General features: G+C 51.6%; 1 protein-coding gene across 1 annotated transcript in view; it reads left to right on the forward strand.

The window, feature by feature from the left end:
• The window catches only part of SCRIB (scribble planar cell polarity protein), a 95,342-nt gene that overhangs the window by 56,832 nt on the left and 21,913 nt on the right, over positions 1–16,597 (forward strand). Inside the window, exons 26-32 of the mRNA XM_062492721.1 lie at positions 750–869; positions 1,115–1,171; positions 5,141–5,224; positions 11,015–11,083; positions 13,149–13,199; positions 14,124–14,165; positions 14,968–15,093. Of these exons, the coding sequence (XP_062348705.1) occupies positions 750–869; positions 1,115–1,171; positions 5,141–5,224; positions 11,015–11,083; positions 13,149–13,199; positions 14,124–14,165; positions 14,968–15,093 (549 nt within the window). The remainder of the gene's footprint in view (positions 1–749; positions 870–1,114; positions 1,172–5,140; positions 5,225–11,014; positions 11,084–13,148; positions 13,200–14,123; positions 14,166–14,967; positions 15,094–16,597) is intronic.

Raw genomic sequence — 16,597 nt, forward strand, 5'->3', positions numbered from 1 at the left:
GTGCACCTGCCCTTGGGGTCACCTCACCCTCCCCGCATGGATCCCACCTCTTTCTCCACAGAACGCTGCATTTTCCCAACCTTTTGCTGTACATTTTTTTTCATTTTCTGAGGCCCCAGATTTCAAAGTCTGACCTATGCTATGAACTGGAGGGGATCTTCAATCCAGAAAAGCAGCAGTCCCTGAGGACTGTCTTTCTCCTGTGGTTCCAGAGCTGTCCCACAATAGCAGTACACTGGAAAAAAAAAATTCAAGCTCATTTTCACTAGCCTATTTATGCCCATTTTTTCTTGGCCAGTGTTACATTTACAGCAAATGATCTTTATTGATGTTAATCTTTCCCCACAGGATAAAACTTCCCTGGAGCAATCCTGTCCCCTCTCAGAATTCTGTTTCCAAGGCTTAGCTAGTCAGGTTTTGTATTCTCCAGTAGAACATGAAACCAGTCCCTGCTCACCTTATCCCTTTCATGTACCTGGATGAATTTAAATTCTGCTTACTTAGACCTTGGCTTCCTCAAATAATTGTCAGCCTAAATGGCAGGGATGGAACTGGATGCTCTTCAGATCCCTTCCAACCCAGAGCAGTCTGGAGTTCTATGGAATAAGGTTTCAAGTTGTTGAAAGAGTTCTGGTTCTGGCTTGCTTGGGATTGTCCTGGTACTCTGTATCTGGGAGGCTGGAATAGGGAACTTTTGGAATGGCACTTTGTGGGCTTCCACCAGGTGTGATTTGCCATTTGCTTTGCAGATGTCCCCAGGAATCATTGCAAACCCTTTTGCTGCTGGCATTGGGCGCAAGAACAGCCTGGAGAGCATCTCCTCCATCGACCGGGATCTGAGCCCCGAGGAGCTGGAGATCCTGCAGAAGGTGTGTGCTGTGCCTGAGCTGGGAGCATGGTACAGAGTGGAAGCAGTTTCTGGAAATCTCTAGTGCCTCCCTTGGTGCATGCAGCCTGTGGTGTGCTGTGAAGTGGACATGGCATGGGGATCATCAGGACCCAGCACTTGGATCAGGAACTTGCTAGGATGGGACTGACACCTTCATGAGGTTCTAGATGCTGCAGGTGTGGAGAGAGCACTGGGTGAGGTGGCTCTAACTCTGCTCTCTCCTAGGAGATGGAAATGGTGAGAGAAGCCACTCAGTGGGAGAGAGAAGAAATGGAGAAAGTGGTGAGAGTTTATTTGTGTAGCAGAATCTGTTTGTGGCAGTGGCTCTGCCGAGCCTGTGAGTCCCAAGGAAGGTGTCACAGGTTATCTCTGCTCCACTGTAGTGCCATGGGGACTCTGGAGCTTTGCCCTGGTGTCAGTGTGTGGGAGTTCTGGATCTCTGCCCCCTTGTCAGTGCCGTGGGGTGGAGCTCTGGGCATTCCCTCTCTGTAGTGCACTGCTCTGTTGCCCTGGGTGCTCTTTGGCTCTGCTGTACCTCCCTGTGCACCTCTCTGGTGATGTTCCTGTGGTATTCGCAAAGACCACCCTTATTACTTGCTGGTACCTTCTGGCCAAGCTACAGCTTCAAGAAAATGGCCAATGAGCTTGAAAGTCCCAAATTTAATCAGTTTTCTCTGTCCAGCACCCCGTGACTGACGGAGCCTTTGTGAGCAAGATGAGAACACACAGCTCCAAGCTGCCCTGAGTGGAGAAGTGATGCTGTTGATCAGTCACAGCTTTGTGCTCCTCAGTTCACCTGGTGGTTTTTCTGCTTTGCTATGAGAGTTTTGTGTCTCTGCCCACTGGCTCAGCCTTGCACAGAAAGAGAATTTCACAGAAGAAGAATTTCACAGAAATAGATCAGCAGACTCAAACCTCTTGAGCACTTAGAGTTTCCAGTCATCCCTCTTAAAATAGTAATTTATCCAGTCAGAGTCACTGGAAGAAGAGGGAAAATTGAATTCTTCAGTGTTGTCAGTGGGGAATCTGCTCCCCAGGCAGATGTGTGTGTACATTTTTCAGGTGTTTGCTCAGGTTTCCAGTTCAGATACACCTGAAGTCCCCCTGGTTTCTCTCTGCAGCTGCAGTTCCTGAGTTTGTTCACATTTGTTGCCCCACGAGAGCAGGGTGAGGTTGTTGGCAGTTCTGGATGGAAGTCGAATGACCTTACAAAATGATCCAGTTGAAGATGTCCCCCATTGCAGGGGGTGGACAAGATGACTCTGAAAGGTCTCTTCCCACCCAAAGCATCCTAACTAATTTGGGTGGGAGGGACCTCAGCAGTTCTCTTGGTTCAGCCCAGAGCAGAGGCAATTCAGATCAGATTTAGGTTTTTCCTGTAAAATGTCTCATTCCTTGCCTGCGAAGGAACTCAGAGTAGTTTGATGTAGTTTCAGCAAACCTGATTTCACTGTGTTTCTGTCTGAGCAAAGGATATTCCTGCCATTTAATGTTGGCAGTATATGGATTGGAATACAATCCAGGAGACTTCAAGTATTGTGGGATAGTATCAGCATTCCTAACACCTGTGAATATACCAAGTGCAACCCCAAACTATGCTGCTCAGGCTGAGGAGGTGGCATTTGTCCAGGCTCAGGTAGAGAAAGACTTTGCCAAATTTTATACTGAGATGACTTTAAAATACTTGGGTCAAAAAAACCAAAAAAAAAAAAAAACAAAACAAAATAAAAACAAACAAACAAAAAACACGGAAAACCCTTTATGATTGGTGAAGTAGCCTTGGCCATATCTCATTTTAAAAAATGCTGATGTATTTTGGTGCCCCTTCCCTTGGTGTGCCAGGAGGAGGCAGAAGTGGATGCTCCTTGGACCTCCTGGGATCCTGAGGGCCCTAAGCAAAGATATGTTTTTCTGCTGGGCCTTTTCAACCTTGAATCTGGGATTATGTCTCTAAAGCTGGTTTTGATTATTAAATTTATCCCAGTGATGGAGCCAGCACTCCGTAGTGGCCATTGGAATAGTGAAGAAAGTTCCTGTCCCAGTGTCAGATCCCTGGTAATTTCTGTCACCATTTTTGGACCATTTTTCTTACTTTTCAGTGTTTCATGTTCATTCTTGCACAAGAGCAATAGAGACCAAGCGTGTCTCCAGCCCACAGCAAGCTGTGAACTGAATAACTGGGAGCAATTATGCCTTTGCTCTATTCATGGTAGAAGTTTTCAAACCCATTCACTGCTGTCACCTCTTGCCTCCAGTTCTCTGCTAGTTCAGTTTCTAGTAGAAGTGTCAGTAACTCCGAGTCTCTGTGGATGCATTCCTGGTGCTGTCTCCTGGCTCTGTGGATATAGTTATTTTTCTAGTCTTAATCCAGATCCTCCACAGCTATTGTCAGAGATGGATCTGAGCATGCCACAGCTCCATCTGGGCTGACTGGTGCTCCTGTCACTCCTCAGAAATGACCTCAGAGAAGGGTCACACACCAGATCAGTGTCACCTGGAACCCTCATCCTGCAGAGAACTCTTGGCCAAGCAAGCCTAACCAGATTCAGAATAAACTTTACTTTAAATATCTCTCAATACCCTTTTGGGAGTTGTTATCCTCCAGAGCATTAGTGACTTCTCATACTCCTTATCCTTGCTTGGAGGTAAAGCGGTGATGTGGGGCAGTGGGAATCTGTAATGCATGGAATCTGTGAAAGAAAAGGGCCCAGGTGCTCAGCAGAATTTTCAGCTGACTCCCTCTCAGCTGCCTTCCCCCTCCCATCCTCCTATTGTCATGACTTCTGGACCATCTGCTTGGGAAGAGCAGCTGGGAGGTTCCATGCACAAGAGAAGGGAAGGATGCTGCTGTGCTGTCCCCAGGCCTGGTTCTGCCTAGAGGTGCCAGGTGACAAGTCACAGAAATATCCAGTCCTTAGGACAAGTCCTGCACGAATTCCTTCCTCTTGCAGCCTGGAAGCAAGGCTGTGCTTGGGGCTTTTGGAATTGGTCACTGGTCACTCTCTAATGCCCTGCAGTGCTGAGTGGCCACAGGCTGACAGCTGGTGCTGAGCTGACCTTGTGCCAAGGCCTTTCTGTCCCTTTCTATGTACCTGCATAATTCTGTATGTGATGCTATAAGCCAGCAAGGCTGTGCTCTGTAGATTTGTTTTTCCATTCCCTTCCAGCCTGTCCTGTCTGTGCTCCATCAAGGTGTCTTTTCCAGCAGCGAGCAAACTCCTCCTCTCCCTTGGTGTAGCTTATGCCTGGGGGCACTGTAGCTCTCCTTACTTTCCCCAGGATTTTTCCTGCTGAGGATCTTGGGGACACCTGTTCTCCCTCTCACCTGTGGCACCCTGATGATCTTGTTCTGTCCCTGTCCTTTCTGCTGGCAATAACAGTGCAAGTTCCTAACTCCAGCTCCTCCTTCCCCAGTCCCAGTGTCGTGCTGGGGTTCTGCTCCCCCTCTGCTGGTGCTGGCACTGACCTGTGTCCCCTCAGCAGTTCCTGCCCAGCATGTGTGACCTCTGTGCCTCTCTCTTGTCTCTCTGCTCTGGCTCTGTCTGTCCCGTGGAAGGAGCGGATGCGTAGGGAGCGGGAGGCAGCCACGCAGCAGCTTGAGGAGGAAGCAGAGGTGAGCAGCACAGGGGAAGGGCTGGAGAAGTCCCCAAAAAGAGTTTGTCCCCCAAAGTTTGTGTTCTTCACTCCTTCCCCTAAAAGGATGTGGCTTTGGGGATAAGAGATCAGAACTGAAGAAATGTGTAAGGATTGAGGAAAACGGGCTGGGTTAGAAACCTTGGCTTCTATTTAGGGTTAGAAAGGCAATACATGGGAAGCAAAATTGAAAGAAGTTGTACAGTGACTGTGAGTTAAGGTTGGAAAAAGGAACTGTAGAGGAATTGCAGACTTGCATTGTTACGTGTGTCCAGATCCAGTCATTCCAGATGCTGTTGGAGCAAACAGGTGGGTATGGCACGTTCTCTCCTCCATAAGGAAGTGGACTTGGGGGCAGGAGGGGGATCTGAGCAGTAGTGGGTGGCCACAGCAATATGTTCTCTGTGGGGCTTCTCAAGCCTGGCTCCTCCCATGAGTTCACATGGTTGTGTTTTGAACAATTCCAGCTCTTTTTCCAGGCAGTGGGAACTCTGACGAGTTTGGAGATAAGGCTTTGGTTATTACTGGGGTGGTTCCCTTTCATTGCTCTTTGTCATTGATTTAGCTGACTTTGGGCCTGACTGTTCCTGGTGTTTGTGGTTTCTTCCCCCTCTCCAGACTGTCCCCAGTGAACCCCTGCGCTTGGACTACCGGACCCTGGCAGCGCTGCCCAGCAGTGGCCTGCAGAGAGGCAACCGTGCTGTGAGTGGGGGCTGAGGGTCCTGGGAGGCTGGGAAGGGGGCGTCCCTGCAGGGGAGGCAGTGAGGGGCTGTGGAGGTGTGATTCCCCACAGGGAAGGTCGCAGTCCTTCCATGACCTGCCCTCCATCTGTGCCGTGGTGTGAGAGGTGACAGCATCCTCTGCAAAGGAAAACTGGGAAGCAGAACTGTGGGAGACTCAGGCACTGAACCAGGAGGTAGCTGTGAAAGAAAGATGGGAATGAGAAAATGAGGAGAGCAAGAGCCAGGCAGCTTTGCCTTTTGGGAGGGGAAGTGGTAAAGTTTGAGAAGATGCAAAAAGATGCAGAGTTGGGAACAAGGCAGAAAGAACAGCCTGGTGAGAGAGAAGGGGGTGTGAGTGGGAGAGTGCAGGGATTTGTTGTGGAAGGAATAGGCTCCAGAAAGCTGCCAAGGAGGGAGAGAAAGATTCTTCCTGACACAGTGATGACAGTGTTGTGTGTACAGCTCGGTTGTAAATCCATTGTGGGGTGGTATTTAGGAAGGGTGAGGGTGCTGAAACTGAAAGTATTAAAAATAGAAAAAGTTTGAGGCCAGGTTGGACAGTGCTTGGAGCCATCCATCTAGTGGAAGTGTCTGCCACTGGTGCTCTAGTGGAAATGTCCCTGACCATGGCAGGGGGTGGCACTGGCAGTCTTCAGGGTCCCTTCCAACCCAAACTACCCTGAGATTCTGTTAAAGCCAAGATTCCCCCAGCAGTGATGTGACTGTGTCATGACTGAGCCCTGTGGGTTGATGTATGCTGTTGTGTATCATGACTCCTGCAGTGGACATTGCTCTCCTGTGCCCTGTCTGACAGCTGCTCATATGCAGGGGCAAAGAGAAATTTCAGATTTCACAAACTTCAAAGATTACAAACTTACCTCTCTCCTGTGTTGTTTAAAATCTCACCTCTCCTTTTCTTTCTTTTATCTTTCCTGCATCATGCCCATTCTACTGGGTTTCTGCCTGCTCCTTCACACATCCTCAGTCTTCTTCCTTTACTCCTGTTGCAGTGAGATCTCCCTTTGCTGTCATCATCCCATTCTGCATTCTCATTCAGGTGTTTCAGGATCATCTCTGTTACCTTTCCTGTCTCCATCTTATTCCATGCAGACAGGTCTCCTCTCCTGTCCTCTTTCCTCTGTTACTCCAGGACTTACTCCAATAACAGCTCTGCTTTGGCTCCAGCTCTGCCTCCTTTTGTTCCCACACTTCCCAGCTTTTGGTTTTTCCCTCTTGCTGTTCACACAACAAAGCAATATCAGGAAAAGGTTTATTTTTAGCATCTCTGAGTGTAACTCAGGAGCTGGAAGAGGGGCAGAGTCAGGCCCAGGCAGCAGCTGCCTCTGTGCAGAAGAGCTTGAGTGTGGTCCAGAGCAGAGCAGCATTTGGGGCTGTGCCTTGCAGGCAGTGTGAGCCTGGGAACGCCAGGCACGGGAATGTGGGGCCGGGCACGGCTTCTATAAATGTTCCTTTTCAGGGAAGGGGCCATGGGTGCCTGTGCTTGTCCAGCTGTCACCAGCCCTGCCTTTGCTCTGGTTTGAAAAGTGCCTCTGCCTGGATTGTGGGGACAGGGAGGTTCTGGTGGTCCTTCAGAAGCTGCCCTGGCCTGTTAGGTGACTGCTGAAGACTCAGACAGAGTCAGTCCAGTGGTGGAAGAGCAGGAGGGTCAGTGATAGATTGTCTGTCTCTGGACAGCCTCATCCAGATAACTGGTGCTCTTGCCCTGTTCCCTTTGTGGTTTTCTCTTTCTTCCTGTGTCCAGGCCAATTCTTACCACAGATGTTCTCTGAACAGTGACTGGGTGTCTTTTACTGCTGCAGAGTTCTTGGTGAGGGAGCTGCAGGGAACTCTTCCTGTCCTCAGCATGCCACACGAGGATCAGTAGGGAACTGTTCCTGCTGTGGAGCAGGAGGGAGGTGCAGGTCCATCTGTCCACTGTGGAACAGGAGGTGTAGATCTCTCCACTGACCACTGTAACTATGGGTGGAATTTGTCATGAGGATTCCCCAAGAATAGCCACCAGAGCAGGGTGCAGGTTGTCTGTCTTGGATCAATCCATGTTGCTGCATCTGGGTCCCTTCGTGAGCAGGATTTAACAAAGGCTCATGAGATGCTCATTCTGTTTGTCCACTGTTACAAGTCAAACTGAAAATCCCTGTTGGAAGCAACATGGGATTGCTTGTTTGAGGGATGCTCTTTGGCCATGCACCCATGCATTGCAGCCTCTGGATAGAAGCTGTGGCTGCCCCATCCCTGGAAGTGTCCAGGGCCAGGTTGGGTGGGATTTGGAGCAACCTGGGATAGTGGAAGGTGTCCCTGCCCATAGCAAGGGGATGGAACAATATGAGCTTTCAGGTCCCTTCCCACCCAGACCATCCTGGGATTCTGTGACTCTCTGACATTTCCCTTACAGAAGTCAAAGAGCTGCTACAGTCTCTGTCTTCTGCACTGAACAGGAATGAAAGCCAAACCTGTGAGGGATTGATCACAGCAAAATGATCAAAGTCTAGTTTTGCTTTCTGGACTGTGAGAAATGGAGAAGATTTGACATGTCTCAATACTAGGTCACATTAATTAGTTAATTAGCACACTGTACTTTCTGTTCTGAATATTTCTCTTCAGTTTCTAGCCATTGATTCTTTTTTTTTCACTTGTTCATCGTATTTAAATTGGATTTCTTTCAGTGCCAGGAAGGATGCAGGGTCACACATGTCTGTTCTGTCTGCAAGCTGGGAAAGCTCGCTGCATTGCCCAAATTTTTGCTTACCCAAAATAGAAATTGTGTCTTGTCTGACAGCAATAGCCCCGGTGAGGCCAGGGAGCAAGGAATCCCTCACAGGGACATGTTACAGCAGGAGCTGGGGCTTACAGTGAGACACAGATCCAGCCCAGTTCCAGTCAGGTCCAAGAACCAAACAGGGACTGAGGCTCCCCATCGACTGTCAGGCATTATGGCACTCTGGGGAAAAGGGGTTAAAAGGAGGGTTTCTACATTGAAAAATCACACAGCCACAACAGCAGAATTTCTCAGGGTAGCGCAGGCTGCACTGGTGAGGAAACATGATATGAGCCAGGGCTCTGCCAGCCACGGAGGTTGGGTTGGGGGTTAGGGGAGGGCCTCTGAAATTCCTGAGCCTCCCAGCTGCCATTGTAGTCAGCAGCCCACCCTTGAGAGCTATTTTGGTGACCACTGCCATGACACAGGAGCTGAAGAATTTGCTCTGAGTGGGAGAGGTCTTTCTGCTCCCTGGAGGCACTTGGATGGAAGCTTTGGTCTGTGCTCTCTGCCTGTCACTGCTGCCCTAAGGAAGGCTCCGGCTGGGGTAACAAACTCTCTTCTATGCATTAAGAGGAAGGGTCAGGCTTTGTTTGGGCTGTGTGCACTGGTCACGAGCAGAGCTGGGACTGCCTCAGTCCTGCCATCAGCAAGAACCACCCAGAGGGTCTGTGCTCTGTCCTCTGCTCTGAGCTCTGGTGTTTGGGGTGTGTGCTGATGCAGTGGGGCTGGTAAAGCATGCTCACCTGTGCAGGTGTGCTGGAAGTGCACGGGCTGGGTGTTGTGTGACTCTGTGGCAGTGTTGGGATGACAGCAGAGGCTGGGCCGTGGGTGGTGGAGCTCAGTGAAGGGGGGGGTTGAACTGGAGGATCTCCAGAGGTGCCTTCCAACCCCAGCTGTTCTGTGATTCTGTGCTGAGGTGAGCGGGATGTGGGGGAGGGGGGGGATGTGCTTGTACAGGTGTTAGAAGTGGGTGTGGTTGGGGAGCAGCTGCAGGAGCTGGAGCTGTGTGTGAGCTGGAGGAGGGCAGGGAGCCCTTGTGCCCGTCAGCTTCCTGGGTTGTGTGTGCACAGCAAGGTCCTCTCCTGGGAGTGACGCTGGGAGTCACAGATTGGTAGCAGAGCAGGAGAGAGGGTCGGGATGCTGTGCGGGCATTAGCACTGGAATTCTCTCCCCTGTCCTTCAGCAGCTTCTCTATATTTTCTCCCTCCTCTTCTTTACTGTGTTCTCCTTATTTCTCTCCGATCCTTCTGTTTCCTCTCAGCCTGTTAAGTGCACTAAGCCCAGCTGCAGCATGGAGGGTGACTGCACGGTGCTGTCCGCTCCTGTGCCATGGGACAGCCGGGAAGTGTCCCCGGAGCCGGCGGTGACCGGGCCCCCCCAACCCCCTGCACCTCCCCAGCAGCCCCAGGGAGACAAGCAGGACCCCGAGGGGTGTCCCTTGTCCCAGGAGCAGCTGCCAGAGAAGCCCGAGTGTTTGATCGACTCGCAGCCCATCCCCTTCAGTGAGAACCCCTTTGTGGTGGCCAACCGCAGGGGCAAGGCCACGGGCACGGCTGGCCTGGGGGGCCCTCCCCTGGGCTATGGCAGGGGGGGCGTGCTGAAGACCAGCCTGTACTCCAAGGCAAGCAGCGTGTAGTGTGTGGCATGCACTCACACAGCCCGGGCCACTGCACCCTACTAAACCCCGGTGCCGGGCAGCACGGCGCCCGTGGGCCGGTTCCCCCATCCCCAGTGCTGCCTGCAGGGCCACCATGGCATCCTCCAGCCACTAACACACCCTGATGATGGTGATGTGTGCGCTGCTGAGGGGACAGGATGGCATCTGTGACTTCCCTGCTGTCCCTCCAGGCCTGGCTGGGAGCAGGGGTGTCCCTGCCCGTGGGGCTGGCAGGGCTGGTAGAAGATCAGTGCTGGTGCCACACTTGTGCTCCTGGGTCTGAGCACAACCCTTCTTAGACATCTGCAAAGCACAGTAGATCCACAGCCCAGAAGCTGCTCCTCCAAGTGACACTTGGAGGTAGATTAAGACTTTGGAATTTCAAGGGAGAGCTTTGCTTTCTGCTCTGGGAAATCTGTATTTGACATTTCTGCTGTTGCACAGGGAACCTGTGGTGGAGCAGGGACTAGACCCAAAGATACCATCCTCCAGATGAGCATCACGTTGCTCTCCCTTTCTTTTTAAACCTTTTGGGAGGTCTGAAAATCAAAACAGCTCCACATAAACAGCCGCATACACAGCAGATAAACCAATCAACAAACTCAATCCTCAGCTGTAGGAATCATGGAGGTGTTTTAGTTCCTTGGTAGGAATTTCACAGGTGTGTAGCCAGGTGAGCTTAGACCAAGGTGTCTGGAATCTGTGCTGCAGTGTAAACTTCAGGTCACTTCATGCTTGGTGTGTGAAAATACTGACTCGATTCAGCTGACCATGTGCGTGGCTGTGGTATTAGTGACTGGGAACTGTAGGCTTGCCTGAATAGTTCCCTAAATCCCAATGACTTGCTTCTACCTTAAGGCATTTGAAGTACTTGTGAAATGTGCTCCTCGGGGTGCAGGTGGCTCCTGCTCTCTGTTCAGCTGCTAGGGCAGGCTCAGCTGAGCCTCGGGGCCAGAGGTTCCTCTGGAAGCCAGGAGAGCCCTGTCTCCCTCCAGCCAGGAGTGGCTTTTCTTGCTCAGTGTCTGTACAGCAGCAGGTTTGCCTGGACGTGACCCTGCCTGGGAGTACTTTGGGGGGTCAGGGAAGAGGATTCCCGGGAGTGCTGTGGGGCAGAGGCTGTAACCTGATCCAGCTGGCCTCGCAGGGCACTGGGATATGATCCTGGTTCCAATGTGTACTGTCATTGCCTTGCTGTTCCTAGTGCTTTTTGGCATGTGCCAGCTGCTGCTGGGCCCTGCTAACCTTGCTCCCTGGATGTCCAAGGTGTCCCAAACCCCCTCCTGCTGTAGAGTAACACTTGAGCTTTGTCTTGAGCTTTGTCTTCTCTCTTTCAGGCTCCTGTGGGCGACTCTGGGACAGGAAATTCCAGGCGTGAATCCCCCTATTCTCCCAGTAATCCACAGGTGAGACTGTCCCCAGGACAGGTGATGTGAGAAGGGCAGGGAGGCACTTCCAGGGATAAAGGACAGAGGTAGCTGAGGGCAATTTCCATCCTTGAGTGACTCTGTCAGGGTGGAGGGGATCCATCACAGCAGGCAACCAGAGAACAAGAGAAAAACTCCCTTCAAAATGTCTCAGAGAGCCAGGAGGGTAAATAGCTGGTCATAAATGAGCTCTGAGGGGTAACTTAATTGCAGGGTGATGAAGAGGGGCTACATAGTGGTGAGTGAATGATCATTTTGGACCAGTGCCTTGTACAGAGATTCTTTAATCCTGGCAACTGGTATGTGGTAAGAAATGGAAGAGTCAGGATTTGGAAAAGGCTCTTGGGTCTGTAAACCAGGGCTGCCCACTGGTGCCCAGGCATGCAGAACATCCCTGGTTCTGTCAGAGATTGGAGGTGACCTACATGTGAACTGCTGGGCAGGAAGTGGAAGGTCCTGCTGCAGCCACTTCTGGGTGACCCTGCCCTCAGAGAGTGATTTGCTATGCTCCTTGCTAGAGGCTTTCCCTCTGGAATGGGAGGTGCCTTTGTTTCTTGGAACTTCTGATGATTTTTTCTTAATAAACATTGCCTCTTATCCCTTGACATTCGTATACCTTATTTATCTCTGAACTTTCCTTTTCAATATCTGAGTCTTTGATTCTCCCTGTCCATCCCATGGCAGGAGGTGTCACAGCTCAGTTGAGCCTTCTGAAGTTAAATGAACTTAAATGGATTTTTGAATTTTCCCTTTACAGTCGTTGCCTATTACTGGGTTTTATATTGGGGGCCAGAGTGAATTTCCAGATGTACTTTGTTCTCTGTCCTTAGTCATTTTGTGTCTGTTGCATTCATTTTGGAGTCCAGCTGCTTTCCCCACCAGCTCTGGCACTTCCCTGGTCTTTAGTGAACCGTTTCAGTTCTCAGAGCTGGACAAGAGCTCTTGAGGTGAGCAGAGTCACCTTGGGGTGAGGTGAGACAGGCTCAGGAGAAGGGTCAGGACCATGCAGGATGCAGTAGGAGCAGCACTTCAGTCCATCTTCTTTTTCTTCTCAGCCTGTCTCACATCTCCTGCAGTTCTTGGATCATTTAGAATTGAGTGTTCCTCAGGAGCACAGCAAGATTAGAAGAGGACACTGTTATAGCTGAGCTATTCCAGTGCACTTTGTTCCAGCTGTGTTTCCCTACTTACATTTCTCACATCAGCTGCGTTATTTCTAAGTTTTCCTTTACCACAAGTGCCAGTTTTCTTTGAGATTGGTTTTCACAGACTCCCAGGATGGTTTGGGTGGGAAGAGACAAGACAATTTCATTCCAGCCCTCTGTGATGGGCAGGGACACCTTCCACTATCCCAGGTTGCTCCAAGCCTGTCCAGACAAGCCTTGGGGACTTCCAGGGATGAGGCAGCCACAGCTTCACTGGGCAACCTGCGCCAAGGCCTCGCCACCCTTGAAGGAAAAAAAATTCTTCCCAAAATTTCCTCTAACCCCACCTTTGTCAATGAGAAGCCATTCCCCCTTGTCCTGTCACTCCAGGCCCTTGTCCAAAGTCCCTCTCCAGCTCTTTAAGGCAGTAGAAGAGGTTCTAAGGTCTCCCTGCAGCTTTCTCTTCTCCAGGCTGATCAGTCCCAGAACTCTCCTTTTCTGGGGATTCAGGAGTCTTGACCTTCAGGTTGTTGCTCCAGAGCAGGAGTTCTGAGGAATATTGTCTCTTATTCTCTGGCTCCATCTATTGTTAATTCTTTGGTTTCAACATCTTGTAATCCATCCAGAATTTATTGGCTTATTTCAGACAATTCCGTGGCAGAATAGAATCCTTTGTCCTGAGTTGTGATGGTCGTGCCTGGCCTCAAGTTCTGCGAGGGGGTGGGGGGAGGCAGGAGGTGTTTGAGGTGGATCTGTGTGTGCCAGGCAGGGCAGAGGGGCTTCCCCCATGGTGGGGACCCCACCAGCTCCGGCTGCTGCAGTCTCTCTGCTCCTCTCCTGTGGAAAACCCAGTCTCTCCATTTTCTCTCCCGTTCTCTCCCCTGCCCGTGCCCCTGCAGGTGCCCGCAGCCCCCCGGCCCGCTCACCTGGCCGGCAGGGAGACGCGCTTTGTAAGTGCTGTGTGTGCGCTGTGCCAGGCTGCTCCCGCTGCTGCCCTGCCTCCCACAGCCCCACGAGGGCCTGGCATCCCCTGGGGCTCCCCGGGGCTCGCTGGGGAGCAGCAACCCCCTGGCACCTGGGCACGAGGGGCTGCTCCCTGGGAGCTGCTGCTGGGACGGCACCGCCAGAGCTTCGGGGAGGAGCTTGGGGGGGATGGCTTTGCTGGGGCTGGGGCAAGTGTGGAGGGTGGGGATATGGCCTGGGAATGTGCCAGGAGCAGGGGATATGCCCAGGGAATGGGCCAGGAGCAGGGGATATGGTCTGGGAATGTGCCAGGAGCAGGGGATATGCCCAGGGAATGGGCCAGGAGCAGGGGATATGTCCAGTGAATGGGCCAGGAGCATGGGATATGTCCAGGGATTGGGCCAGGAGCAGGGGATATGTCCAGGGATTGGGCCAGGAGCAGGGGATATGTCCAGTGAATGGGCCAGGAGCAGGGGATATGTCCAGGGAATGGGCCAGGAGCAGGAGATGTGTCCAGGGAATATGCTAGGAGTGAGGGATATGTCCAGGGAATGGGCCAGAAGCAGCGGATATGTCCAGAGACCAGGACATGGGGATGTGAGCAAGAGACAGGACCAGGGACTGTGACCATGGACCAGGAGCAGGGGCTGTGCCCATGACCAGGACTGTCCCAGAGCTGGGGTCAGAGTTTGAAAATGTGTAGAGAGCTGTGAGGGCCTCCTCACATAGCTCAAGTGCTGAGAGAGGCTCATGGAGGAGGGCTCTGACCTGTCCTCACTGGAAGAAACAGGTATTAGGGGGTAGGGGTTCTGTGGGACCTGGAGCTCCCCACACAGGGTGTGCAGTGGGGCAGGGGTAAACTAAAGGCTTTGGGATGGACTCCAGATTTACTCCTGTATTTCTGTTTGCAGGCTTCCATTAACTTCATTACATCTCAGGATGACAGTAAATCAGTGAGTACAGCTGCTTTGAGACCTGACTGTGGTGTCCCTGTACATCCCCCCACCACATGGAGCTTGTTTCTTCCTCCTGTTGGCTCCTATTCTGTCTCATCTAGTCCTCCACTATGCCTCAAGTTTGTACAAATGCATCAGGTCTTAAATATGGTCCATCTGAAAACCCAGCATGACTGTTTTTGCAGCTTTTATTCCTGTGTCCCCTTGCAGCCTCCCCTCCTGCAGGTTTTGCTGGGTTACCCAGTTCCTGCTGCCAGTCTCTCTAGCTGCAGATGCTTTGTTCACTTTCACACAACATACAGCAGTGATGGTGATGCCTAGGAGTTTTAGGCTCTTGCCTCTGCTTCACTAACCACATTTCTTGTCAGAGCTCTGACTTGATCTGGTTCACTTCCATCCACAGCTTCTGCCAGTTCCCATTTCTGAAGGATGTTTCCTTACTTCCATCCCTGGTGCTCACATTTTCCAAGCACTTACCATACCCTGCAAACCCTTGTAGCTGCTGTTAGTGCTTCCTTTTGTCCTGGCCTTCTCTGTAATCCACTGGTCCTGTGTAACCCTTCTTTGCTGGGTCTCTTCTGATGTTGGCTCCAAGGGCTCTCCCTGCCAGTCTGGCTGGCAGCTGGAGCAGCCAGCACAGCTGAGGAAAGAAGTGGGAATGCATGGATTTGCATGGTTTTGTTTATTCACCTGCATGGCAGACACCTCACTGCCCTAACTGCTCATTTCTCTTCTCTCTTTCTCCCTCCCCCTTCTGTTCCTCTGCCTTTCCCCTGCTGTCCCGGGGCACTTGGAGCAGACCAAGCCTGGCGTCATTCAGCCTCTGTCCCGCGTGCGACCGAGCGCTGCATCCCACAGGTCAGAGGAGGGGGACAGCCCCAACCCCTTCCAGCAGCCCGAGCCCTGCTTCAGGATCCACAGCTCTGTAAGTGGCCTGGGATTTCCTCCCTAAAGCTGTGTGTGTGCCCCGCGTGTTGTGGGGCAGGACACCCTCCCAGAGGTGACTGTGCCTGGGCTGGGGCTAGTGGTGTCCATGCACCAGTCTGGGCTCCCTGAGAGGGGACCCTCACTCCTCACAGGCAGGGCCAGCTCAGTGCATCCCTCATTTCTCTGGGCCTCCTCAGCTGCCCCACGTCTTCATGGCCCTGTCCCAGGAGTCAGCAGTGCTGAAGTTTTTGTGGCCAAAATCCCTGGAGCAGATACAGGTTTAGAGCTGTATTTGTGAGCTGTTGAGTTCTGTGGAGACATAAATCTTACAGAACCTTGGTAGATGTCTGGCACCTTGGAGCAAAAGCCATCCTGCTGATGGGTTTTATGGTTTGCAAAATGATTGGTTTTGAAAGGTTCGTATTCCTGGGGCTGGTTGTTGATAGGAGAGAAAAATTCAGGTATTTTGGTCTTTGTCATGACAGAAGACCTGTGTCCCTTCAGTATAAAAATGGAAGGAATAGTGGAAGGTGTCCCTGCCCATTGGCATAGGGGAGGGACTACATGGGCTTTCAGTCCCTTCCCACACAAACCATCATGAATTCCATGAATCCAGCCCTTCTCTCCCTATTGGAGCTGGTACAGTATGATGCCAAAACAGAGACCTGATTTACAGGCAAACAGCTGTACAGAATCCATGGAACTGGGCAAGGTTCTCATTTCACAGTCTCTTCTGATCTCACTGTGCTGTCCTTTAGCCCATGGAGGAGCATCATCAAATAGCATTATTTAGCCCTGGTCCAGGACTAAGAAAAACCAGAAGGCCTGGAACTGGATTAATGCAGCTGGAGGGTAGGGGGGATGAGCAGCTACAGGGGGTTTACTTTCCAGCAGGAGGAAGGCTGCAGTGTCATTGCCCCCCACCCCTTCCGTTTTTGTGATGCTTTGAGTCACCCCAGTGCTGCTTCCCCCAGAGGTGGCAGGATGGGGCACGGGGAAGGTGGGTGAGGAAGGGACCAGCAAAGACAGTGACAAGCAGTAGGAAGGTCCCCTTGGACCTTGTCAGATGTTTCCCAGTAAATGTAATTCTGCAAAGGGAAAATTTGAGATTGAAGCAGATCTCCTCCACATCACAGATCCCTGGATCAGATCATGGAATCACAGGGTGGCTTGGGTTGGGAGGGACCTTAAAGACAGGGACGCCTTCCACTAGAGGGAATCTTGTTCAGCCCTAAATAGAAGTCAGAGTCAATGTGTAGCTGTCCTGTTCTACCCCAAAAAACCCTGATTCAGGTAGGCACTTGCTGGTTGAATTGGGTGGAAATCCTCAAGGACTGGGACAGCAGTGTGCCCTTGGCCAGAGGATCTGGCCCAACAACATTCCCAGCAGGTTAGTGAAGATCTGTGCCACCAAAAATACCATTCCTTCAGCATGAAGGAAACAGAATGGGGCTGTGACCCTCGTGCTGCTGTGTCCAGTGTGTGTGCAGTGCTCTGCTCCT

The sequence above is a fragment of the Cinclus cinclus genome, chromosome 1 (assembly GCF_963662255.1).
Source record: "Cinclus cinclus chromosome 1, bCinCin1.1, whole genome shotgun sequence".
Classification (NCBI taxonomy): Eukaryota; Metazoa; Chordata; class Aves; order Passeriformes; family Cinclidae; genus Cinclus; species Cinclus cinclus.